Source organism: Equus asinus, chromosome 15, assembly GCF_041296235.1.
Source record: "Equus asinus isolate D_3611 breed Donkey chromosome 15, EquAss-T2T_v2, whole genome shotgun sequence".
Taxonomy (NCBI): domain Eukaryota; kingdom Metazoa; phylum Chordata; class Mammalia; order Perissodactyla; family Equidae; genus Equus; species Equus asinus.
This window is the reverse complement of record NC_091804.1, coordinates 6,788,092-6,813,720: the sequence shown is the minus strand read 5'-3', so window position 1 is coordinate 6,813,720 and position 25,629 is coordinate 6,788,092. Positions and strand designations below refer to the sequence as shown.

Sequence of the window (25,629 nt, the reverse complement as noted above, 5' to 3'; positions counted from 1 at the left end):
TAAGAAGTAAAACTATATTCACAGATGACACGATTTGTATATAGAAAATTCTAGGAATCTACTAATGAACTATTAGAACTAATTTTAGAAGTTCACAAAGTTGTAAAATATAAGATCAATATACAAAAATACACTTGCAGCAAACAGTCCAAAAATAAAATTGGGAAAAGATTCTATTCACAATAACATCAAAAACAATAAAATATTTAAGAATAAAGTTAAAAAAAAAAAGAGGTACAAAACTTATAGTCTTAAACCTACAAAACTCTATTGAAGGAAATTAAAGATCTAAATAATTGGAAATACATCCCATGTTTTGTGGATTGGAAGGCTTAATATTGTTAAGATAGCAATACTCCCCAAACTGATCTGTAGAGTCAACACAACCCCTATCAGAATCCCAGTTAGCCTCTTTGTAGAAATCGGCAAGCTGATCTTAAAATTCATACGGAAACTCAAGGACCCAGAATAGCCAAAAGAATCTTGAAAAAGAGGAACAAAGTTGGAAGACTTACACTTCTCAATTCCAAAATCTACTACAAAGCAACAGTAATCAAAACGGTGTGGTTCTGGCATAAGGATAGACATATAGATCAGTGCAATAGAATTGAAAGTCCAGAAATAAACCCATGTATCTATGGCCAACTGCCTTCTGACAAGGGCACCAAGACCATTCAACAGGGAAAGAATCATCTCTTCAACAAATGGTACTGGGACAACTGGAGAGCTGCCTGCAAAATAATGAAGTTGCACACCATATACAAAAACTAACTCAAAATGGACCCAAAACCTAAATGTGAGAGCTAAAACTTTAAAAATCTTAGAAGAAAAGATGGGGTAAATATTGGTGACCTGAATTCAGCAACGGATTCTTAGATATGACACGAAAAACACAAGCAACAAAAGAAAAAAAATTTTGACTTAAAATTTAAAACTTTTGTGCTTCATAGGACATAGAAAAGTTCAAAGACAACCTACAGAATGGTAGGAAATATTTGCAAATTCTATATCTGGTAAGAGTCTAGTATTCAGAATATATAAAGAACTCTTATATCTCAATAGCAAAAAGACAAAAAAAACAAGTTAAAAAATGGACAAAGGGTGCCAGCTCCTCGGCATAGTGGTTAAGTTCAGCACACTCCGCTTCGGTGACCCACGTTTGTAGGTTTGGATTCTAGGCATGGACATACACCACCCGTCAGCCATGCTGTGGCGGCAATCCATATATAAAGTGGAGGAAGACTGGCACAGATGTTAGTTCAGGGCAAATCTTCCTCAGCCAAAAAAGAAAAAAACTGGACAAAGGATCTGAATAGAGAAAATATACCAACATCACATGACCAACAAGCACATGACCAACAAGCACATGAAAAGATGCTTAACATCATTAGTCACCAGGGAAATGCTAATTAAAACCATAATGTAATACCACTTCACACCTACCAGGATGACTATAACGAAAAAGATAATAACAAGAGTTGGCAAAGATGTAAAGAAATCGGAACCCTCATACAGTGCTGGTCAGAATGGAAAATAGTGCCGCCATTTTGGAAAACAGTCTGGGAGTTCCTCAAAAAGTTAAACATAATGTTACCATTTGATTCAGCAATTGCACTCCTATGGATATAACCAAGAAAAACGAAAACACGTCTACAGAAAAACTTACACATGGATGTTCACAGCAGCATTATTCACAACAGCCAAAAGGTAGACAAAACTCAAATGTCCATCAACTGATGAAGAGATCAACCAAATGTCATATATGCTAACAATAGAATATTATTCAGCTTTAAAAAAAGAATGAAGTCCTAAAACATGCCAAAACATAGATGAACCTTGAGAACATTATACTAAGTGAAAGAAGCCAGTCACAAAAGACCAGATATTATATGCTTCCATTAATATGAAGTGTCCAGAAGACGCAAATCTGTAAAGACAGAAGGTAGATTTGTGGCTGCCAAGCACCTGGGAGAGGAGGTGTGGGGAGTGACTGCTCAAAGAGAACAGGGTTGACTTTTGGGGTGATGAAAATGGTCTGGACAAAGAGAGTGGTAATGGTTGTACAATATTGCTAATGTACTAAATGTCACTGAATTGTACACTTTAAAATGGTTAAAATGGTGAATTTTGCTATGTGGATTTTACCGCAATAAAAAAAGAGATAACATCAGATAGCAATAACAACACAGACCAACAACATTTCTGCCATAATAGTAGAAATCCATATGTGCTATCTGATTTACAAACTAGACAAGGGGGCTACGAGTCAAAACATCAGAGTGCCAAAAGTTTAAGGAAGAGCTGTTATCCACACAAAGGAAAATTACGTGAAAAAAGAAAAAGAAAGGAACTTACTCCTTATACATAAAAACAAATCTAAAGGAAGAAAAAACAAAATTTTCTTTCAGAGAAAGAGTTCCCTCCTGACAAGAAATCGTCTTTTTCCTCACCTCTTCCTGGGCTGACAGCTGTGAGGAGAGGTCTGTGGTCACTCATTTTCTCCTGCCTCTGCTTTTGAGAAGCCATTTCCAGCTCCTTTTTGGCTAGTAGCTTGCCAGATGGGTAGAACAGGCCAGTGGTCTGTGTTCCTACATCCTTCTTGGTCCCAGCATCAGGCTTGGGGAGAGAAACATTTGGGGACTGCCAGGCAGATCGGGGCTATAAGTGAGGCAGAAACATAAGATATCAGAACATAATTAATTCTTCATGTTACTCACAGAAAACAATTCTAATCAGAAGGAAAATTATCTCCCCAAAACTGTACTTGGAACTAAAAAGGAGTTTTCAGCCCTTGCCTCATCTTCCTTGTTTCTGTCTTTCCCAGCAACTTTCAGCCTGATCTGTGAAGCCAGCCCCATCCCCTTGGCCATTTACTGTCTCAGATTCAGCAAATAACTGATGTTCTCTCTCCTGCCTGAGGCCGGGGTGGTAGCTATTCTCTCACCTCCACAATCTAATGAAGATAGCCTTTACTACTCATCCACACCCAGTCACTGGGCACCAACATTTTCTGTGAGAGACTCTCCTGCACCTGGACCTGCGGACCTGAGAGGACCACCATGTAAGGTTATGTAGGCTGTTGCACTACACAACAGCATTGCATCTAAAGGGGTACCATTCACATGGTAGACATCATATATTTGCATATTTATGAGGACAATTTTTCTGGTAGATGGAAGAAAATGTCTTTCTAACAAAATTAGTATATTACAATCAATTTCCAACAGATGGCAGTCAAGCGTCTTGAGGAAAGAACACCTTTGTCTCATTTGCACAAAGGTCCCAGGGTCTATAAGTCTTTCAATATGGGTTAAGAAGGCCATGAACTACCTAAAAATGAATGCAAAGTGGCTGGGTGCATGTGCTGTCTCTCTAATAACTATCGATCTTCAAATTCTTCTAGCAAAGAGATAAGAAGAAACTTGCAGGGGCCAGCCCAATGGTGCAGCGGTTAAGTTCACACGTTCTGCTTTGGCGGCCCGGGGTTTGCCGGTTCGGATCCTGGGTGCGGACCTACGCACCACTTGGCAAACCTGCTGTGGTAGGCATCCCACATATAAAGTAGAGGAAGATGGGCACGGATGTTTGCTCAGGGCAATCTTCCTCAGCAAAAAAGAGGAGGATTGGCAGCAGATGTTAGCTCAGGGCTAATCTTCCTCAAAAAAAAAAAAAGAAAAGAAAAGAAACCTGCAAAGTCTTTATGTAGCTTAGAGAAATTCACAAAAGACTAACACAAAGCCAATTAGAGATTAAGTCCTTCTGACAACAACGTTGTGAGATTTTCCTCATACTGTCCAATTGCTATAAATGGCAAAAGTAATTTTATATACCAGATGTAAGTTTTCTAAAATATAAGAGTCGGGGGGAATGTTCTTGGTGCGTCACATAAGAAATTCAAGAGAAGTACTTTCTATCCTATGTAGTTTAAATCTACCTCTCCCTAAGGACATTATATCTATTGCCTTGCAGATGCAATTACACCTCATTCTACTATAGATAAATGCATAGATCTTTGATTTCTGAAGAAATCATTCAAGTGTTTAAAACCTAAATTGATTTCATTTATTTATACACCTAGTCGAAAGTCCATGCAAAAGGTCTGAACGTTTTGGTTCTCTTTCCCTGGGTTGATTCACAGGGTGGAGAACACAAGTCCAGAGTCACAACTTCTTCCTGGGCACCAGTTCTGACTGCAGAGGAGGTCTCACCTCGGCAAAAGGGCCAGGTTCTCCAGCAGCTAGAGCCAGGAGGCTGTCCACACTAAGTCTGGCCGAGGACTTCACATAAATACCACAGGAGCCACAGAACCGGGCAGATGGGTGATTGCTGGCCTCACATTTAGGGCAAACAGAGTAGCAAGCAGGAATGCTAGGCTAGAGGACAGAAAATATTGTTATGTTCTCATGAATATTAGAGTCACAATTTCCCCACATAAATTACTCCCACACCATGCAATCTCCAGCCACCAAAATAACATATGCCCACTCCCTGACACAGCAATTTTACCTTCTAGAATTTATCCTGTAGATGGACAAGTACACAAAGAAGTATATTCAAGACCATTCCCTGCAGGATTGTGGTTTTAAAGGAAATAACTGGAAACAACCTAGAAGTCCAGCACCAGAGGAGGGCCAAAATACATCATGGTACAGACAGACAGTGGAATATTATGAAGCCAACGAAAAGAAGGAAGAGGTTACTAACAAGATGCATTGCTAGGTGAAAAGAATTGCATCAGTGTTCATATTCACTACTAGTTTAGTTATTGACGCATTGAATGGCTGAAATAACACCTCAGAAACTGGTAACAGTGACCGCTTCTGGGGAGAGGAGCTGCGGGGCTGGGATGAGGAGACAGACCACGCCTCCACTATAAGCCTTTTGTATAATTTACATGCAACACTTATTCAAATAAATAAATACATATTTTTGTGTTTTATTAAAAAGGTAGGTAAACAAACAATTCATAAAATAAGAAATGCCAATAGTCAATAAATGAGTGAAAAAGTTTAACCTCAAAGAAATCCAAATTAAAACTGTAATGAGAAGAGAAAAAAAAAAGAAGATTGGATGGGGCCAGCCCCGTGGCCAAGTGGTTAAGTTCGCACACTCCGCTGTGGCGGCCCAGGGTTTTGCTAGTTTGGATCCTGGGCACAGACATGGCACTGCTCGTCAGGCCATGCTGAGGCGGCGTCCCACATGCCACAACTAGAAGGACCCACAACTAAAAATATACAACTATGTACTGGGTGGATTTGGGGAGAAAAAGCAGAAAGAAGAAAAAAAAAGACTGGCAACAGTTGTTAGCTCAGGTGCCAATCTTTAAGAAAAAAAACTGCAATGAGAGACCTTTCTCAGTTTAAGAGAATTAATTATCTGTTTCTCCAGATTCTTAGGTAACTAGGTGCCAGTACCCAAATCCTAAGAAGCCACCTCTGCGAGGCCCTGGCAGAGGAGGAGCTGGCTCCCTCCGGGTGTTGGTGAGGTGCTCAGCACCGAGCAGGTCCGTATTCAAATACGCACCGTGGCTCCATGCCAGTCACAGCAGCGGGCTTCCCGGCGACTCCAGCGACCACATGTGGGGCAGGAAACGCTCTCCCCTTTCTGAGTGGGCGGAGGAGGGGCTTTAGCTCCACTGCACACGGACTGGTGAACACAACGCATTTACAGGCAGATCAATACTATATTCTCCAATCCCCCTCCATTCCAGAAAAGAAAAAAGCCCCAAATCAATGTAAGCCCTAGAAATACAGTATTTTTGTCCAAAAGAGGAAAACTGATGAGCTTCATCAATTAACAAATTAGTACAAAGAACACACATTCCTTCACAGACAGTCGATGAAACTGGTGTCTCACACAACTTGATATTCCTCAGTATCTTTAACACCAAAGGCAGCAAGCCTCCCGCTGATTTACAATAACATTAACAAAGAAAGAAGGTAAAGAGGGTGAGCGACCTAAGGTGTCATGACTGAGCTTTATCTTCTATCCTTTGGGGTCTGGTTTCCATCTGGAAATGTGAATTTATTTTCCTCTCTTGAGACATGAGAAGAATTATTTTATTTGGGGGAGATAGAATTGTTTTGTGAGAATTTCCAAGACTGTGTTAGGTGGATCTGGATTCGAATCTTTGCTCGTGCTACTTACTAACTATTGCCTGGGAAGAGATTTCTCATCAACAAGTGGGGATGACAGTAATCGTCACTGTGACATGATCACCTACTATGTGCAGGCAATGTTCTGAACACAGCCCCTGTACCCTTGCATCAATCCACATGACAGACCTCCTGCGAGGTGGGTGCCAACATCATCTTTATTTTACAGAGGGAAACTGAGGCACAGAGAGGGTAAGACCTAAGATTGGAAACCGGGCCATGACTTTTATGCAGGACTCCATGCAGTCTCTTCAATACAGCAGCTTCCTCCCAGGTCTGCAGGGGAATTTTAGATGGTTAACGGCAATTAAGTACATAGGAATGCAGAGCATAGGGTCAAGCTCAGTATGTCAGCTTCCTTCCCTTCTCATCTTGCTTTCTACTAGATCCTAATTTTTTTAAGGGAAAGGACTATCATTTCACATTTTTTTCCCACTTGGCACAGTACCTGCTACCTTGGCACATGGGAGTCATTCAAGTAATTATTGAATGAATGAATCAACGAATAATTGATTCAATTGGTAACTGTCATACATCCATGTATAATGCTAAGAATGTGCACACTAGAGAAAACGTTTTTTAAGGACACTTCTTCCTTAAAGATTGTTATTTTAGTTAACTTTATTTGTCCAACTGTATCCTGTTTTACTTCAAGTCTTACTCCCTTATCCTAAAAGAGTTATCTGTCCACAAAGAGGCCACGTGAGCCCCTAAAATCCACAGATGCTGAGAAAGATAATCCTTCTTTTGAGTACGTTTACCTTCACCCCATTTCTGTGCAATTAGAGAGAGACTCCTTGGAATAAATCAAAGGAGAAACCCTTTGGATACTTTTGCTTCAGACTTACGTTTCAATTTATACTACTCTTAAAACAGGGTCTTGATATAAAACTTGCCAACTTGGGTTTCTAAATATAAAGCCTTCAGACCTTTTATTTAAATGCATCTACTATTCAAGTAGATTTTTTATATAACATTGCTTTAAAGGAAGAAAAGTTATCTTACTCCATTCAAATTAATGCTGCTAAACAAAGAAAAGACATAAAGCAATCAGATTGAACACGCATTGTTACTTCGATGGCACTTCAATGACAAATACTCTCATTGTGACATCTAAACTCTGATATACCATTTAGATAGAAATACAATTTTTTAATTGTTCCTGAAAGAGTTTTCTTGACAGGTGAGACCCAGAAATAACTACATCACTGACAGTTAATAAAATCAGTTTAAATTATTTTACTATTTATATAAGAAGTCCAGAATGTCTGAAAAAATAAATCTTTTGCTTGGCAATTCACTTAAACCTATCAGAAAAATCACTCCAAGAACTCCAAAGCACCACTGCTCTCTTTTTTAATGCTCTCCCAATGTCACTATTTTTTTTCTGTGGTGTCTTGGAAAATTATAAAGTGTAAGTTCATGATGGGAGAGTGACATAAAGTCTGAAAGATAAACAAATGACAATCAAGAAAAGGCTATCCTAAAATTGCATCAGATTTTATTTGGTAATAGACGGGTTTTCTTATTAAATTTGTCAGCTCATTAGCATGCTTTTTAGTCTCAGTTCTGAAAAGGAAACACATATTTTATAACATAAACCATCTTTTTAGAGAGAAACTATACAGATTTTCCTTTTGGTCGTGACAGAGGAAGACCACACCAAATGACTACCACACAGAAAAGAACTAAAACCTGCTCATACGACATGAAGGCACTGGAGAATGAAGAGGAGCAGACAGACCCTCGTAGCAAGTGCACACAGGAGGAGGGGTGTCAACAAAGTTAGTTCCCTTTTAGCCTGGGGCTGAAGGAGTCCACACAACACATGTGAACAGGTGGGAAAGGAACAGCATTTCTGGCTAGGAGAACCATAAAACTGAAGCTGGGGAATATCTGGCTACTGAAGAGGTAGAGAGCTCCCAGAAAAAAAAAAAAAAAAAGAGGAGATCCCCAAATTCTGGTCACATCTCTTACTGACCCCTGAACAAACCATGGACAGAACACTCAAAGCAGTTCAGCTAAAGAAAAAATATCTGCACAGAGACCAAACTTTCTGCTCCCCTCCCTCTACAACCGCCAGTTTTGTTGTTTTTGAGCATGTTGAGGAATTTTAGATTGTGTCCTGCTGTTAAATATGTCTGGTTGTGATGCTTCTGGATTCTGTTATTTATTCTCTGATGAGTCCTTAGTTTGTTGTTGCTGTTTGTTTTGTTTTGCTTTGCTTTAACAGCCAATAATTTATATCCCTGGTTTGGGGAACACAGTGCCTGGAATGAACTAGAACTAAATGCCTTTCAAAAGAAAAGAAAATCAATTGAGTCCAGCCCTAAGATGGATCAGATGCTGGAACTGGCTACCAGAATTTTTTTTTTTTTTTTTTTTTTTTTTTTTTTTTTTTTAAAGATTTTATTTTTTTCCTTTTTCTCCCCAAAGCCCCCCAGTACATAGTTGTGTATTCTTCGTTGTGGGTTCCTCTAGTTGTGGCATGTGGGACGCTGCCTCAGCGTGGTCTGACGAGCAGTGCCATGTCCGCGCCCAGGATTCGAACCGACGAAACACTGGGCCGCCTGCAGCGGAGCGCGCGAACTTAACCACTCGGCCACGGGGCCAGCCCCCGGCTACCAGAATTTTAAAGCGTATATTCTTCCCACAATGAATAAAAAGATAGGAAATCAGGAGTGACGTCAGCACCATGGTAGAGTGAGTTCTCCGATGACCTCTCTCCTCTACCATACGATGAAAAAGACATTCATACTCCAACAGAGGACATCCACACAACCCAAAAGACATCTGAGAGACCCATGCAGCCATATGATGGAGGGTGGAGAGGCTGGAGCCCCATTCAGAGGAGGTGGAACAGGGTGAGACAAAACTTCGCTCCCTCCCCAAAAGACTGGGATCCAGGACCATGGGTAGCCTCCAAGAGGGAAGGAACAGGGGAGGGGACATTTGTTCACGAGAACATCAAAGATGGCTGAGGGCCCTTGCAGCCTAAGGGAAAACCCTTACCAAGGTGAAAGCTAATGCAGGGGTGACCTCAACAGGCCAACACTGCAGGAGAGCAGATAGTGAGGGCAGAGTGAGAAAACCCTGAGAGCATGCAGGAGAAAGCATCCCTCCCCCTCATCTGCCCAGCGCTGGCTCCAGTACCTGGGATCTTGGCGGACAGCAGAGGGCTCAGAATACATAGCTCTTGACCCCCACCCAGTGGTGATATGCAGTAACTGCGACCAAATAATACCAGGATGCACAAAAACAGAGCCATACCCTCTGGGAATATCAAACATTATATTAGCTCTCCAGACTAGTGAGAAAATGACAAGTACCCAGAAATCAGTCCTGAGGACACAGAGTATGTAATCTAAATGAGGGAGAATTCAAAATAGCTATCATCAAAAAACTTAACGAGTTAAAAGAGAATGTAGAAAAACAACTCAACAAGTTCTGGAGCTACTTAACAAAAGAGATTGAAACTATAAAGAAGAATCAATCAGAAATATTGGATATGAAAGACACAATGGAAGAGATAAAACAAAATATGGACTCCCCAAACACTCGAGCTAACATCATAGAGGAGCAAATCAGCATAACTGAGGATAGATGGTTGAAACACTCCAGATGGAGGAGAGAGAACTAAGGCTAAAAAGAAATAAAGAAAGTCTCCAAGAAATATCCAACTCAATTAGGAAATGCAGTATAAGAATTATAGGTATTCAAGAGGGAGAAGAAAAGGAGAAGGGAGCAGAAAGCTTAATCAAAGAAATAATAGCAGAGGGGCTGGCCCCATGGTTGACTGGTTAAGTTCGTGCGCTCCATTTCAGCAGCCCAGTGTTTCACTGGTTTGGATCCTGGGCACGAACATGGCACCACTCATCATGCCATGCTGAAGCAGCATGCCACAACTAGAAGGACCCACAACTAAAATATACAACTATGTACTGGGGGGACGTGGGGAGAAAAAGCAGAAAAAGAAATAGGATTGGCAACAGTTGCTAGCTCAGCTGCCAATCTTAAAAAAAAAGAAAGAAAGAAAGAATGGCAGAGAAATTCTGAAACCTAGGGAAGTAGATGGAAATCCATGTGGAATAGGCTGCCAGATCTCTTAAATATGTCAATGTAAAAAGACCTACTGCAATGCATATAGTAGTGAAACTGGCAAAAGTGAATGACAAAGAAAGAATACTAAGGGCAGCAAGGCAAAAGAAAATAACCTACAAGGGAACCCCTATCAGGCTTTCAGCAGATTTTTCTGCAGAAACCTTACAGACTAGGAGAGACTGGAATGACATATTCAAATCTCTGAAGGACAAAAACTTTAAGCCAAGAATACTATATCCAGCAAAAATATCCTTCAGATATGATGGAGAAATTAAAACTTTCCCAGATAAACAAAAGCTAAGGGAGTTCATAGCCACAAGACCCCCTCCTACAAGAAATCCTCAAGAAGGTCCTCATATCTGAAAAAAAAAGGGAGAAAGGCTTACAAAGAATGGAATAAAAACAGAAATTTGTAGCTATACATCAGAACAAGTTAGCAAACACTCATGAATAGCATTAAAGATACAGAGAAGGAAAACATGATAAACAAAGATAATCTTGTCATTTTAATCACAAACTCACAACACAAGATGGAATAAGATGTGAGAAAAACAGCTTAGGAGGGGAATAGGAAAGAGACTGAATCGGTTTAGTCTAAGGAAATAGGAGGCCATCAGAAAATGGACTATCTTATCTACGAGATTGTGAATACAAACCTCATGGTAACTACTGAACGAAAAAGCAGAACAGAAACACAGATAATAAATAAGGAGAAAAAAAGAAACGCATCATAAAAAACTACATAACTCAATTGGTAGACCAAATGCACAGGATGAGAAACAAAGGAAATGCAGGGGAACCAGAAAACAAGTGATAAAATGGCAGCATTAAGCCCCCATATATTGATAATCACCCTAAACTTAAATGGATTGAATTTCCCAATAAAAAGACGCAGAGTGCCAAGATGGATTAAAGAACAAGACCCGACAATATGCTGCCTCCAGGAAACACATCTCAGTTCCAACGACAAACACAGGCTCAGAGTGAAGGAATGGAAGACGATACTCCAAGCTAATGGCAAACAAAAGAAAGCAGGTATTGCAATACTTATATCAGACAAAATAGACTTCAAGATAAGACAGATAAAAAGAGACAAAGAATATATAATCAGTAATAATGATCATAAGGGACACTCCACCAGGAAGACATAACACTTATAAATGTCTATGCAGCGAACACAGGAGCACCAAGGTACATAAAGAAACTGTTAACAAATTTATTGAAGCTTGCCTTGTTTCCCAACATATGTTCTATCCTTGAGAATGTTCCATGGGCAATTGAGAAGAATGTGTATTCTGCTGTTTTTGGATGGCATGTACTATATTTGTCTATTAAGTCCAACTGGTCTAGCTTTTCATTTAATTCCACTGTTTCCTTGTTGATTTTCTGTCTGGATGATCTGTCAAATGATGTGAGTGGGGTGTTCAGGTCCCCTACTATTATTGTGTTACTTTTAATATCTTCTTTTAGGTTTAAGAAAATTGAAATAATAACAAGCATCTTTTCCAATCACCATGCTATAAAGCTAGAAATTAATGACAAGAAAAAAGCTGAGACAGGGACAAAGATGTGAAGACTAAACAACATGCTATTGAACAAGCAATGGACCCTCAAAGAAATTAAAAAATATCTGGAGACAAATGAAAATGAAAACATACCATACCAACTCATATGGGATGTGGCAAAAGCCATATTAAGAAGGAAATCACAATACAAGCACACCTTAACAACAAGAAAAATCAAAAGTAAGCAATCTCAAAGTACACCTAACTGAATTAGAGAAAGAAGAACAAACAAAGCCCAAAGTCAGCAGAAGCAGAGAAATAATAAAAAGCAGAGCAGAAATAAATGCTATTGAAACAAAAAAGGCAGTAGAAAGGATCAATGAAACAAAGAGCTGGTTCTTTGAGAAGATAAATAAAATTGACAAACCTCTAGTCAAACTTACAAAGTAAAAAAGAGAGAAAGCTCAGATAAATAAAATTAGAAGTGAAAGAGGAGAAATAACAATGGATACCACAGAAATACAATGGATTATAAGAGAATACTACAAAAAGATATATGCCAACAAAATGGACCATCTAGAGGATAAATTCTTAGACTCTTACAATCTCCCAAAGCTGAATCAAGAAGAAACAGATAACCTGAATAGACCAATCACAAGGAAAGAGATTGAAACAGTAAACAAAGAATAAAAGGCCAGGACGAGACGGCTTCCCTAAAGAATTCTACTAAACTTTCAGAGAGGATTTAACACCTATCCTTCTCAAGCTATTCCAAAAAATTAGGGAAGATGGAATGCTTCCTAACACATTTTATGAGGTAAACATCACTCTGATACCAAAGCCTGACAAGGACAACACAAAAAGTGAAAACTACAGGCCAATATCACTGATGAACATAGATGCAAAAATCCTCAACAAAATATTGGCAAATCGAATACAGCAATATATCAAAAACATCACACATCATGATCAAGTGGGATTTATACCAGAGACAGAGGGATTGTTCAACATCTGCAAATCAATTAATGTGATACACCACATTAACAAAATGAGGAATAAAAACCACATGGTCATCTTAATAGATGCAGAGAAAGCATTTGACAAGATCCAACAGCCATTTATGATAAAAACGCTTAACAAAATAGGGATAGAAGGAAATTACCTCAACATAATAAAGCCGTATATGACAAACCCATAGCTAACATCATACTCAATGGGCAAAAACTGAACACCATCCCCGTGAGAACAGGAACAAGACAAGGATGCCCACTATCACCACTCCTATTCAACATAGTAGTGGAGGTTCTGGCCAGAGCAATTAGGCAAGAGAAAGCAATAAAAGGAATCCAAATAGGGAGTGAAGAAGTGAAACTCTCACTGTTTGCAGACAACCTTATAGAAAACCCTAAAGAATCCACCAGAAAACTATTAGAAATAATTGACAACTATAGTAAAGTTGCAGGGTACAAAATCAACCTACAAAAGTCAGTTGCATTTCTATACAGTAATAATGAACGTACAGAAAGAGAACTCAAGAATACAATTCCATTTACAATCACTACAAAAAGGATAAAGTACCTAAGGAATAAATTTAACCAAGGAGGTGAAGGACTTACACAATGAAAACTATAAGACATTGAAAGAAATAGATGACGCCATAAAGAGATTCCACGAACATGGATTGGAAGAATAAACATAGTTAAAATGTCCATACCACCCAAAGCAATCTACAGATTCAATGCAATCCCTATCAGAATCCCAATCACATTCTTCACGGAAATAGAACAAAGAGTCCTAAAATTCATATGGGGCAACCAAAGACCCCGAATCGCTAAAGCAATTAGCGATTGAGAAAAAGAACAAAGCTGGAGGCCTCACAATCCCTGACTTCAAAATGTACTACAAAGCCATAGTGATCAAAACGGCATGATACTGGTACAAAAACAGGCACACAGATCAATGGAACAGAACTGAAAGCCCAGAAATAAAACCACACATCTACGGACAGCTAATCTTTGACAAAAGTGCCAAGAACACACAACGGAGAAAAGATAGTCTCTTCAATAAATGGTGTTGGGAAAACTGGACAGCCACACGAAAAAGAATGAAAGTATATCATTATCTTATACCATACACAAAAATAAACTAAAAATGGATGAAAGACTTGAAGATAAGTCCTGAAACTGTAAAACTCTTGGAAGATAATATACATAGTACACTCTTTGAAATTGAACTTAAAGGGATCTTTTCAAATTCCATGTCTTCTCAGACAAGGGAAACAAAAGAAAAAATAAACAAGTGGGACTTCATCAGACTAAAGAGCTTCTGGCAAGGCAAAAGAAACTAGAATCAAAACCAAAAGACAACCCACCAATTGGGAGAAAATATTTGCAGATCATATATCTGAGAAGGGGTTAATCACCATAATATATAAGGAACTCACACAACTGAACAACAAAAAAACTAACAGCCCAATCAAAAAACAGGCAGAGGATATGAACATTTTTTTCAAAGAAGATATACAGATGGTCAATAAGCACATGAAAAGAGGTTCAACATCACTAATAATCAGGGAAATGCAAATCAAAACTACACTAAGATACCACCTTACACTTGTTAAAATGGCTATAATCACTAAGACTAAAAATAACAAATGTTGGAGAGGGTGTGGAGAGAAGGGAACCCTCCCACTGCTGGTGGGAGTGCAAACTGGCGCAGCCACTATGGAAAATAGTATGGAGATTCCTCAAAAACTAAAAATAGAAATACCATAGGACCCAGCTATCACACTACTGGGTGTCTACCCAAACAACTTGAAATCAACAATCCAATGTAACACAGGTACCCCTACATTCATTGCAGCACTATTCACAATAGCCAAGACATGGAAACAATCCAAGTGCCCATTGACTGATGATTGGATAAAGATGATGTGGTATATATATACAATGGAATACTACTCAGCCATAAAAAAGACAAATTCATCCCATTTGCAACAACGTGGATGGACCTGGAGGGAACTATGCTTAGTGAAATAAGCCAGACTGAGAAAGACAAACACCAGATGATTTCACTCATACGTGGAATATGAACAACTACATGGACAAAGAGAACAGTTCAGTGGTTACCAGGGGAAGGGGGGTATGGGAAAGGCACAGGGGGTTGAAGGGGAGCACTTACGTGGTGACAGACATGAAATAATGTACAACTGAAATTTCACAATGGTATAAACTATTATGACCTCAAAAAACAATTTTTAATTATAAAAAAATTTAAAAGAATTCTAAGGACTTAAACAAAATGCTACTGAACACTGGGTCAATGAAGAAATCAAAGAAGAAATAAAAAAAACACCTGGAGACAAATAATTCCAGAATCATCATTGGAGGTTCTAATACCCTTTTCTCAGCATTTGCTAGAACAATTAGACAAAGTTCAGCAAGGAAATACAAGATCTGCGCAACATTCCATTTTGAATTAATTGATATTTATAGAATACTGTACCCACAATGACAGAAAACACATTCTTTCAAGTGCACCTGGTATATTCTCTAGGTTAGACTATGTACTGGCCAAAAAACAAGTCTCATTAATTTAAAATAACTGAAGTATAAAGAGTATGTTTTCTGATCATAATGGAAGTAAATTATAAATCACTAACAATAAGATAACTAGAGAAACTTCATATATTTGGAAATTAACCAACTTATAAATAAATTATAGGTCAAATAAGAAATCACAAGAGAAATTGCAAAATGTTTTGAACTGAATTATGATGAAAATACAACCTATATAAATTTGTGGGATGTTGCTAAAGAAGTTCTTAGAGATAAATTTATGTTAGAAAGAAGAAAAATTTAAAATCAATGATATGAGTTCTCAGCTTAAGAAATTAGAAAAAGCATATCAAGTTGAACCCAAAGCAAATAGAAGGAAATAATAAAGATCAAAATTTTTAAAAAGGAAATACAAACTAGAGAAAATTAATGAACCAGAAGCTAGTCTTTGAAAAAAATCAGTAACATTTTTAAGTCTCTAGCTGGAAAGAGGGAGAGAGAACACAAATTACAGATATCAGGAATGAAAGAGGGATATCACCACAGATCCTACAGACATTAAAATGGCAAAAAGGGAATATCATTAATAAAATGCCTGATACCAAGTATTGGTGATGATGCAGAGAAACCGGAACCTTCACATATTGCTGATAGGAATGCAAAACAGTACAGCCATTTTGGAAAACAGTACGGCAATATCTTTATAAAATTAAATATGAGCTTAGATAGGACCCAGTAATCCTACTCCTAGGTATTTACCCAAGAGAAATAAAAACTACATCCACATAAAGACTCGTATGTGAATGTTCACAGCAGCATTATTCATAATATCCTCAAAGTGGAAATGACTCAAGTGCCCGTTAACTGGTGGATGGATCAATCAGTTGTGGTATATCCATACTGTGGAATACTACTCAATGATCAAAATGGAAAAAAATATAGATACATGCAACAACTTGAATGAACCTCAAAAACACTATTCTAAGTGCAGGAAATCAAACACACAAAAACTAGACACTTCTGTAAAAAGCGAAAACCACAGTGTCAAAGAGATCAGTATTTTCTGGGGCTAACGATCATGGGAGGAGTTCAACCGTAAAGGGGCAAGAGAAAATTTCAGGGTAATGGAACTGTTCTCTGTCTTCATTGTGGTGGTGGTTAAAATGACTATATATTTACCAACATTCATTAAACTGTAAAATTAAAATAAGTGAGTTTTATTTCATATAAATTATACCTCAATAAAGCTTGGAACAAAAAGAGTTCCTTCAAATCAACTACTCTTAGATTGTCAGTAATTAGATACAACCTTAAAAGATATCTTGTCCAACTCCCTTGTTATGGGGTGAATTGTGTCCTCCAAAAAGATGTGTTGGAGTCCTAACACCCAGTATACCTCAGAATGTGACCATATTTAGAAACAGAATCTTTACAGAGGTAATCAAATTAAAACGAGGTAATTATTATAAGGGTAGGCCCTAATCCAATATGACTGGTGTCCTTATATAAAAGGGAAATCTGGACACAGAGACAGACACACAGGGAGAAGGCAGCCATGTGACTGAAGTGACACATCTATAAGCCAGGGGAAGCTCGAGGCCACCAGCAGCTAGGAGAGAGGCATGGAACAGATCCTTCACAGGGAACAGGCCCTGCCAACACCTTGATTTTGGACTTCTGGCCTCCAGAACTGTGAGACGATAAATTTCTGTTGTTTTAAGCTGCTCAGTTTGTGGCACTTTGTTTCAGTAAACCCAGGAACCAGCGCACTCCCATCCATTTGATCCTAACCACATTGACCACACGAACCATCACATTTGTCCCATTTCCCAAGGAATCTCTCTGAGATGAGAACAAACCCTCTAAACAATCAGATATAGATATAGATATACAAAATTATATATAATTGCCCTAAAGAAGCAAGTTTTGTTCTTCTAAGTTGGCTAGTAAATGCCAATTTCTTTTGTTAGGCCAGAGCAAGAGTCACCTGGAAATAATTTCTACAGTCTCTCATCATTAGAAACATTTTATAAACATAAAATAGACCATCTAAACTGAACCCACTCACTGTATTTAAGTTGCACATACCTCTAATTCCTTCATTTTATTAATTTATTTATTAAAGATTGGCACGTGCACTAACATCTGTCGCCAATCCTTTTTTTTTTTTGGCTTCTTCTCCCCAAAGCCCCCCAGTACATAGTTGTATATTCTGGTTGTGAGTGCCTCTTGCTGTGCTATGTGGGGTGCCGCCCCAGCATGGCCTGATGAGCGGTGCCAGGTCTGCGCCCAGGATCCAAACTGGCAAATCCCTGGGCCGCTGAAGTGGAGCACATGAACTTAACCACTCAGCCACGGGGCCTGCCCCTATTCCTTCATTTTAAATACTCAAAATAGGCTGGCAGGAAACCCAAGAAATAGGTGTCCACCATGTTCTCAATTTCAAAAAACAGCATAGCACAGTCAATAATGACATACCTGACTGCGAATGAAATATGAATGGGTCCACTTCCCAGCTGGCTGCTGCCAACCTTCCATGCAAAGTTACTAAATGAAATCGTAAGAAACTGCCAATTTTATTGAATCTCCTGGAAGTTAGGACTTTGAAAACAGTTTTGTATTGGTGAACATATAAAGACCTCTCCATATTTAGGAATGTTGCTTTCAGTTTACCTCGAGAAGTTTTTTTGTCTCTCCCCCCCCCACTCTGATGAGTATATTTATTCATTATCATTATTCATTATCATTAACATTGAACATTTAGCAGCCACTAAATATAGGGCTGGCACATGTATTCAACCTACCTCTTGTGATGAAGGCAAGGCCCCCTCACAGGTGACACAGTATTTCAGGTGAGCGGGACTCCCTGTGCCACAGGTGCGGCAAATCACTTTCTCCTTGAAAACAGAGAAGAAGACTTACATGTTCCTCTGAGCGAACACTGCAGAGAAATCACCAGGCAGTCTTCTCAGTTATTCAGCCAGCAGTGAACCCTATTTTAACACCCAGCCCCTGATACTGGATTGGTTTAGGAATTACGACAACATAAACAGAGTCAGACAAATAAACATAATTTTAAAAGAAACAAAACCCAAAATTAACAAACTGAAAAACAGTATTCACTGGGTATTTTGCACTCATTATGTGTGAGCTATTATTTTTTTCAGTGTGGAAAATTTAATAGTCAGTAGGCTCTCCATCTCCTGACTTGAACAATAAACAGAAAGGTGGTGGACCTTTAAGCAAAACCTTGGTGTTTACAAGTAACTAGTTCTTGGACTGGGGTTTACCACATGGGGCTTTATATTAAATATGAATTTAAGATTGCTCTGTAGTTTCTCACTTAGAAATGGAAAAGTGGAAAGACTGTCTTAGAAAATAAACGGTAAGTGCAACTTTCCAAGTCAGGACCCTGGGATAAGTTGCAACACACACACACACACACAAAACACAAGAGAAAAAGAAATGATGGTTAAAATAGTCTAACCAAAGTTTAGCTATCAGAGGTTTGCTACCATCTGTTTAGTACTGGACAGTTCTGCACTATCAGGATACTATCTCCTTCAATTGTCAATGACCAGCGACACTCAAACGTTCCTTTCTACTCCAGTACCTGTGTTCCTCAGGTGTCCTGAAACTGAGAAAGTGTGTTCTGGAGCCGGAACAGGTAAAGAGGATGATCAGGAAAAAGAAAGCTCAACTCCAGGGGTTTTAGTTCCAATGCCACTAGGTAGGCTATGAAGTTCCCAGTCTTTCTAAGGCTGGTTAACTCCACTCTAACAGAAGACTCCACGGTCTTCCTAGGAACTTGAGCCAACTCAGGAAACCACAGGTCCCAACCCAGAGAATTCCTAAAGTGCACAGGCTGGCTGACTGCTACTCAAAACGGCAGAGAATCACAGGCTTGCTCTCAGTGGGTCATTACACTCCGTGGTTCCTGCCTTCTACCATCGCCGGAGCTTTTCTGAGATTTAGGGCTTCAACCTCCTGAAGATGTTCCCTCAGAAAAGATCTGGTGAAACTCACTGAGAAGTGAAACAAATTTCTTGCCGCTGCACAGAGCTTCAGAAACTTGCAGAGGATCACCCTCAAGTCTTCAACATGATGTACACATGTGTGGAAAAGTCTGGAGACAAGGTTCCAAGGCTATATGGTGGCTTCCTGCAGTCACTTTTAAAGTTTCTTCAGATTGAAAATAGTTATCCAACAAAAGATTAGTAAACTTTCATCTACTTGACTTTGGCCAGGCCAAATCTTCAAAATCTCATTTCTGAGGGCTTACATACCTGGGACACTTTAGAACCTTTCACAATGAAGGGGAGCTTGGGGATGGAAGGAAAAGTGAACTTATCTTTTCTCTCGTTAAACTTCGATACATTCTGCCCCTATAGAATCCACAAAGTCATTTTAGGAGTGCTACAGTTCTCATTGTACATTAAATGCACACATTCCCCTAATTGATAAAAATTTTTGCTTTTTTAATGCCCCAAATTCTCTTTATTAAATCTATTTTATCTGCTAATGACCTTTACTTGAGATTAAAGAGGAGTTAAATGGGACTTTAAATTGAAACATGGAGAAAAGATACAGCTGTATGTTCAATGAGTCCACCAAAAAAATGTTTCATGGTATGATATAATTTGTCTAGCAAATTTTTTTGAATGTATGCAATGATACTTAACTTTTTCAGCCATGTGACTACTTCTAACCATTCTTTTCTATGTAATAGTGATTCATAATCAAATAAAGCAAATGAAAGCTTGAAGCCACTTTAAGGACAAGATTAAAAGTCAATATTAATTGCAATGTTCAAGTTTAAATATATGAATAAAAAACTGTCTAAGTTAGTGTAGCGCAATTTGTCCTCCAAATCCATGTTCAGGGAACACATTTCTATGTATCGCTCTTAACTTTATGATCCTACTGGCAAGTTAAAACTCTTGGGTAGCATACTTTCACAAAAGTTAGAGTGGGTTTTGTTCAAAGATATTAGAGTTTATCAGTTGTTAGCAAATTCCACCAGCTGAAGGAAAACACTTAATTGTTCAAACATTACTTTCTACATATTTTATTCATGTTTTTACAGAATCACATTTCATTACCTTCAAGCGGAGGCTGGCCTGTGGCTGCAGCTGTAGAGTAAGAGGGGCCTCACACACCACACAGATGGGAGTGTTCATGGGCACCATGCTTCCGCATTCTACACATAAGCCCATCTGCACAAAGGAAGAGGTCAGGTTTGTCTTGGAATGCAAAAACTGAAGGTATAAGTAGGTCTTAGAATGTAAAGTTTAATTGGCTTTTAAAAATAACTTTTTAAAATAATTACTTTTATTCTTATTTTTTCCTATTAAGAGTAAAAATATGTTTATTGTAGAAAAGAGGGGTGTGTAAAAGAAAAGAAAAAATATCTTATAGCATGATGGAGAGAGGTAGCCGGCAAACCTCTCCAAAAAGGAATTATGTAGTTGGATAAAACTGTCAAAAACAATCATTTCAGACTCTGAAAGTCACCAAAGGTAGACAAGAAACTATAAAGTTACTGAAAAGTACTGAACTTCAGATAGGAACACTACAAGTCTGTGTGGTTCTTACATGGGGCTGCACCCATCCTTCTCTAGCTCTACCAGTATGGTAACTCCACCAGAGCAAGGCAAAGCAGCTTTGTGGCTGCTGATGAGCAGGGTTCACTTGATTTGAAGCACAGCAAAGGTGATGATCTCAGCGGCAAGCAAACAGGGAGGGCAGTGGCTCCACTATCATGGTCCTGTCTGGGGCAATCAATGGACAGCAAACAAACCAGGGATTTAACTGGGACTCCTAGGAGGTAAGTCAACTCTAGGGGGCTTGATAAGCTCTCCATATAACCTTAGTTGACTGGAGGCTATATGCTTGTGCAGGATAAACCAGAGTGGGCCCAAGCTACACACACACCATTGGCTGATGAAGACTGCACATGGAAATGAAAGAAAGATCAGCATAAAGTCAAAGCTGAGACAGACTTGAAAACAGCCTGAAGTTTAAATGTTCTGCCCAGCCCACACATAGATCTATCAGTAGAGAGTGGAAGCCTTGCTGGATCAAGGTGTTTGAGCACAACTTCTGGTCAATCTTCAGTTGATCACTAAGGTATGCAGACCCAAGGGTGAGGCTATGCTTAAAAATAAAAACAAGGAAAAGAAACCCTGACATCAGTGGCCACACACTGCAAGGGAGACAGACATGAAAGATTTAATCCAAGTAAATAAAAACAAAACAACAACTCTAGTAGAAAAATCAGAATCCAGAGTTGTTATATTATCTAAAATGTCCAGATTTAAAGGAAAAATTATGGGACATGAAAAAACAAGAAAGTGTAATCCATACTAAAGGAAAAACACAGTCAATAGAAATTGTCTCGGACTATCTCCAGATGTTGGATTTAGCAGACAAAGATTTCAAAAGTGCTATTATAAAAGTGTTCAAAGAACTATAGGAAACTATGTTTAAAAAATTTTTTAAGTACGATGACAATGATCTGAAAAATAGGGGAATCTCAATAAAGATATAGAAATTACGAAATACGAACCAAATGAAAACCTGGAGTTGAAAAGTAAAATAACTGAAATGTAAAAAAAATTGCTAGAGGGACTCAGCAGCAGATTGGAGATGACAGAAGGAAGAATCAGTGAACTTGAAATAGTTCAACAGAAATTTTCCAATCTGAAGAACAGAGAGAAAAAAGATTGAAGAAGATAAACAGACCATCAAAGACCTGTGGAGCAACAAGAAGAATATCAACATACATGTAATGGGAATCCTAGAAAGGGAAGAGAGAGAGAAGAGGCAGAAAAAGAATTTGAATAAATAATGGCCAAAAACTTCCCACATTTGAAGAAAAATATTAATCTACAGATCCAACAAATTCAATCAATCCCAAAAAAGATAAGCACAGAGAGATCCACACTTCGACAAATTATAGTCAAACTGTTAAATGTCAAAGGTAAAGAAAATCTTGAAAGTAGCAAGAGAAAAAAACTACTTATAACCTACATCAAAAACCATGGTGGCCAGAAGGCAGTAGAATGACACATTCAAAAGCCTGAAACTAAAAACAACTGTCCAACAAGAATTCTATACCCAGTAAAACTATTCTTCAAAAAGTAAAGGTAAAATAAACAGTCTCAGATAAACAAAGACAGAGAGAAACTGCCAGCAGACATGCCTCTATTAAAGGAAGTCCTTCAGGCTGAAAATACATGACACGAGATAATAACCTGAGTTCACAGGAAAGAAATGAAAAAAATCAGAGAACAGATATAATAAATACGTGGGTTAATACGAATGACTCCATAAACACTTTTTTCTCATCTTTAAATGGCATTTTTAGTTTATAACATACATGACAATATACCAAAGATAAAGAAATAGGAAGGAAAAGGGGATATATTGGAGGAAAATTTCTGTATTTTATTCTATTTAAGTTAAATTATTCTGAAATAAACTGTGATAAATTAAGGTACATATTGTAATCCCTAGAGCACCATCAGAAAATAACTTTAAAAAGTAGCAAAAAAAAAAAAAGTTAACATAGGAGTTAAAATGGCACGCTAAAAATTTTTTATTTGATAAAAAAGAAAGCAGCAAAAGAGGAACAAAGATAACATAAGATAAATGGAAAGTAAACAGCAAATGGCATATATAAATCCAACTATACCAATAATGACATTAAATGTTAATGGACTAAACACTACATTCAAAAGGCAGATACTGTCAGACTGGACAAAAAAGAGGACCCAACTGTATGATGTCGACTAGAGACACACCCTGGATTCAAGGACATAAGTTGAAAGTAAAAATATAGAAAAAGATATACAGATGGTCCCCAACTTATAATGGTCTAACTTACAATTTTTCAATTTTATGATGGTACGAAAGCAATACGCACAGAAACCATACTTCAAATTTTGAATTTTGATCTTTTCCCAGGCTGGCAGTATGCAGTACCATGCTCTCTAGTGATGCTGGGCAGTGGCAGTGAGCCGCAGCTCCAGTCAGCCATGCAATCACAAGGATAAACAACTGATACACTTAACCACCATTCTATACCCATACAACCATTCTGTTTTCCACTTTTAGCAGAGTATTCAATAAATCACCTAAGATATTCAACACTTTATTATAAAATAAGCTTTCTTAGATGATTTTGCCCAACTGCAGGCTAACGTAAGTGTTCTGAGCACATTCAAGATCAGCTAGACTAAGCTATGATGTTCAGTACGTTAGGTGTACTAAACTGAATTTTCAATGTATAATATTTTCACCTTACAATGAGTTTATCAGGACACAACCCTATCATAAGTCAAGGAAGAGCTATATTATGCAAATAGTAACCATAAGAGAGCTGGAGTGGCTACATAAATATCAGAAAAAACACAAGAAATATTACTAGAGACAAAGAGAGACATTTTATGATGATAAAAGGGTCAATAAATCAGGAAGATACAGCAGTTATAAATGTATATGAACACAACAACAAATCCCCAGAATACATGAAGCAAAAACTATGAGTCAGACTTGAGGTAAGACTCAGTCTATCACTTGACCCCTCTAAGCCCCAACTTTTACTGGTGGACCACAGTGCTGTTTTGTACCTCCAAGAATTAGTGTCAATCCAGAGCCAGTACCTAGTAATCCCCCAAAGGTTTGGGCATTTCCTTTTCCCCAATGCACAGTCATTATAGTGAAGGCAACAGGTCCCTTTGGAAAAGGCTTCGAGGGAGATTTACGATATGTACTTACAAAGATGCAGGATTCATCCTCAGGGAGACCCAGTCTCCCCTTCAACCAAGGAGCTCTGGGTTTATGAATTGACTTAGGTCTGGAAACTGAGTGACAGACTTGGATGCTCCGTTATGGTGACTCAAGTCAGGTATTTAGCTAAAAGACCCAGCATTTTTTTCAATTAAATATACTAAGTAATACCCTAGTAGGCTGCCCATCCACTTCATTACTAGGAACACCATGATCAGATTCTGATTACTGATATGTTACTGCTGCCCTTTACAGTAGATGTGCCCACCTTGTCTTTGGCAGTTAAGTGCTGCCACTTGACCTCTACCACTCTGGAATCCTATCAGCTCCACTGAAATCAGGGAGCCCATCTCAATGGCAGCAACCCCCTGATCATGTCTAGCCTGCAAAGGAAAGCAGCCACAGAACTTTTCAAGGATGCAGGTGCTCTTGTCACTGACATATTCCTCAATGCCTCAGTGAAGGAAGTGTCTTCTCAGCCTTCTGAAAAGGTGAGAGCTGGGAGGAGGAGGCGGGGGTACAGGACACACATGATAAACCTACTCCAACATTCCTCTTCCTCCACATGGTGCCAGAGAAGCTCTGATAACTCAATCTCACTAAACATTGGCCACTACTGAGTCCAAGTTTTAGTCAGCCAACCAAAAAAGCTGTTAGAACCACCTCCAGCCGTATTAGCTAATACATTAAATCCAGAATCTATAGAAGGTGCACACATATCAATGAATTTGGTCCGAGTTAGTGTTACATTCTGCTTTCACTTAAAATCCACTCCCACAGCTGTTCCCCAAGATTCTGCCAATATATATTAGTAAAATTGTGTTCTTTTAGTACCTAAGCTATTTTCTCCTGGATCACAGTGTACACCTGTCCCTCTACAGAATACTAGGATTCCACCACAGTAATGCTACAGGGTGTTTGTGGTGGGTCTTGAGAATAAGCCTCCCCTTTCAAGGGCACTGCTCCAAGTGAGGTTATCACAGAGATTTCAAGCAAAGGAAGGCTAGTATCCTCAGACAGGAGGGCAAGCTACATCTGCTGGCAAGGAGGCTCAGAGTGACTTAGGGGTTCAAGATAGTCAACTTCATCTGGGTCCAACCTGACATCTTCATTCCAAGTTTCAGGACCCCATTCTTTCGCAATCAATGCCCTGTTTCACATAAGAAACATAGTGATAAAGTGAATCAAGCTGATGTTGTAACTCATCAACATATACAATTAAATTTTGTTTGATTTCAGCAGTATAACCCTGGAGCTACAAGACATAGATTCTTTTAGGGCTGTCATGGGAGCTCTCTGGTTCTCAAACTATGACTTAAAGGTCCTGAGCTAGTCATTTTCTTTCTGTGAATGCTCACATGTGCTCAGGAGAATCCATCCACTCCACAGTCCTTGTAGGCATCATCACTGCCACAAAAGTCAAGTGCAGCAGCCACCTTGCCACTCAAGACCATTGCTTCGGTTGGCACTTCATCACTATCAGCCACATGGGATAGCTCGATTAATTGTGATGCCACT

The 25,629-nt window shown here is 38.7% G+C and overlaps 1 protein-coding gene across 9 annotated transcripts in view; it reads right to left on the bottom strand.

Annotated features, from left to right (window-relative positions):
- DZANK1 (double zinc ribbon and ankyrin repeat domains 1) overlaps positions 1–25,629 on the bottom strand; it is an 88,995-nt gene that overhangs the window by 29,877 nt on the left and 33,489 nt on the right. For 7 of the 9 annotated variants that reach the window (XR_006513833.2, XM_014855903.3, XM_044748016.2 and 4 more), the window contains exons 9-13: positions 20,421–20,534; positions 18,123–18,215; positions 5,524–5,646; positions 4,209–4,373; positions 2,451–2,658 (exon numbers count right to left, since the gene is read on the bottom strand). Coding sequence is in view for 8 of the 9 variants with exons in the window: in XM_014855903.3 (XP_014711389.1) it covers positions 2,451–2,658; positions 4,209–4,373; positions 5,524–5,646; positions 18,123–18,215; positions 20,421–20,534 (703 nt within the window). In the remaining variant the exon portion in view is untranslated. The remainder of the gene's footprint in view (positions 1–2,450; positions 2,659–4,208; positions 4,374–5,523; positions 5,647–18,122; positions 18,216–20,420; positions 20,535–25,629) is intronic. The other 2 variants (XM_014855936.3, XM_044748014.2) reach the window with 2 other exon arrangements.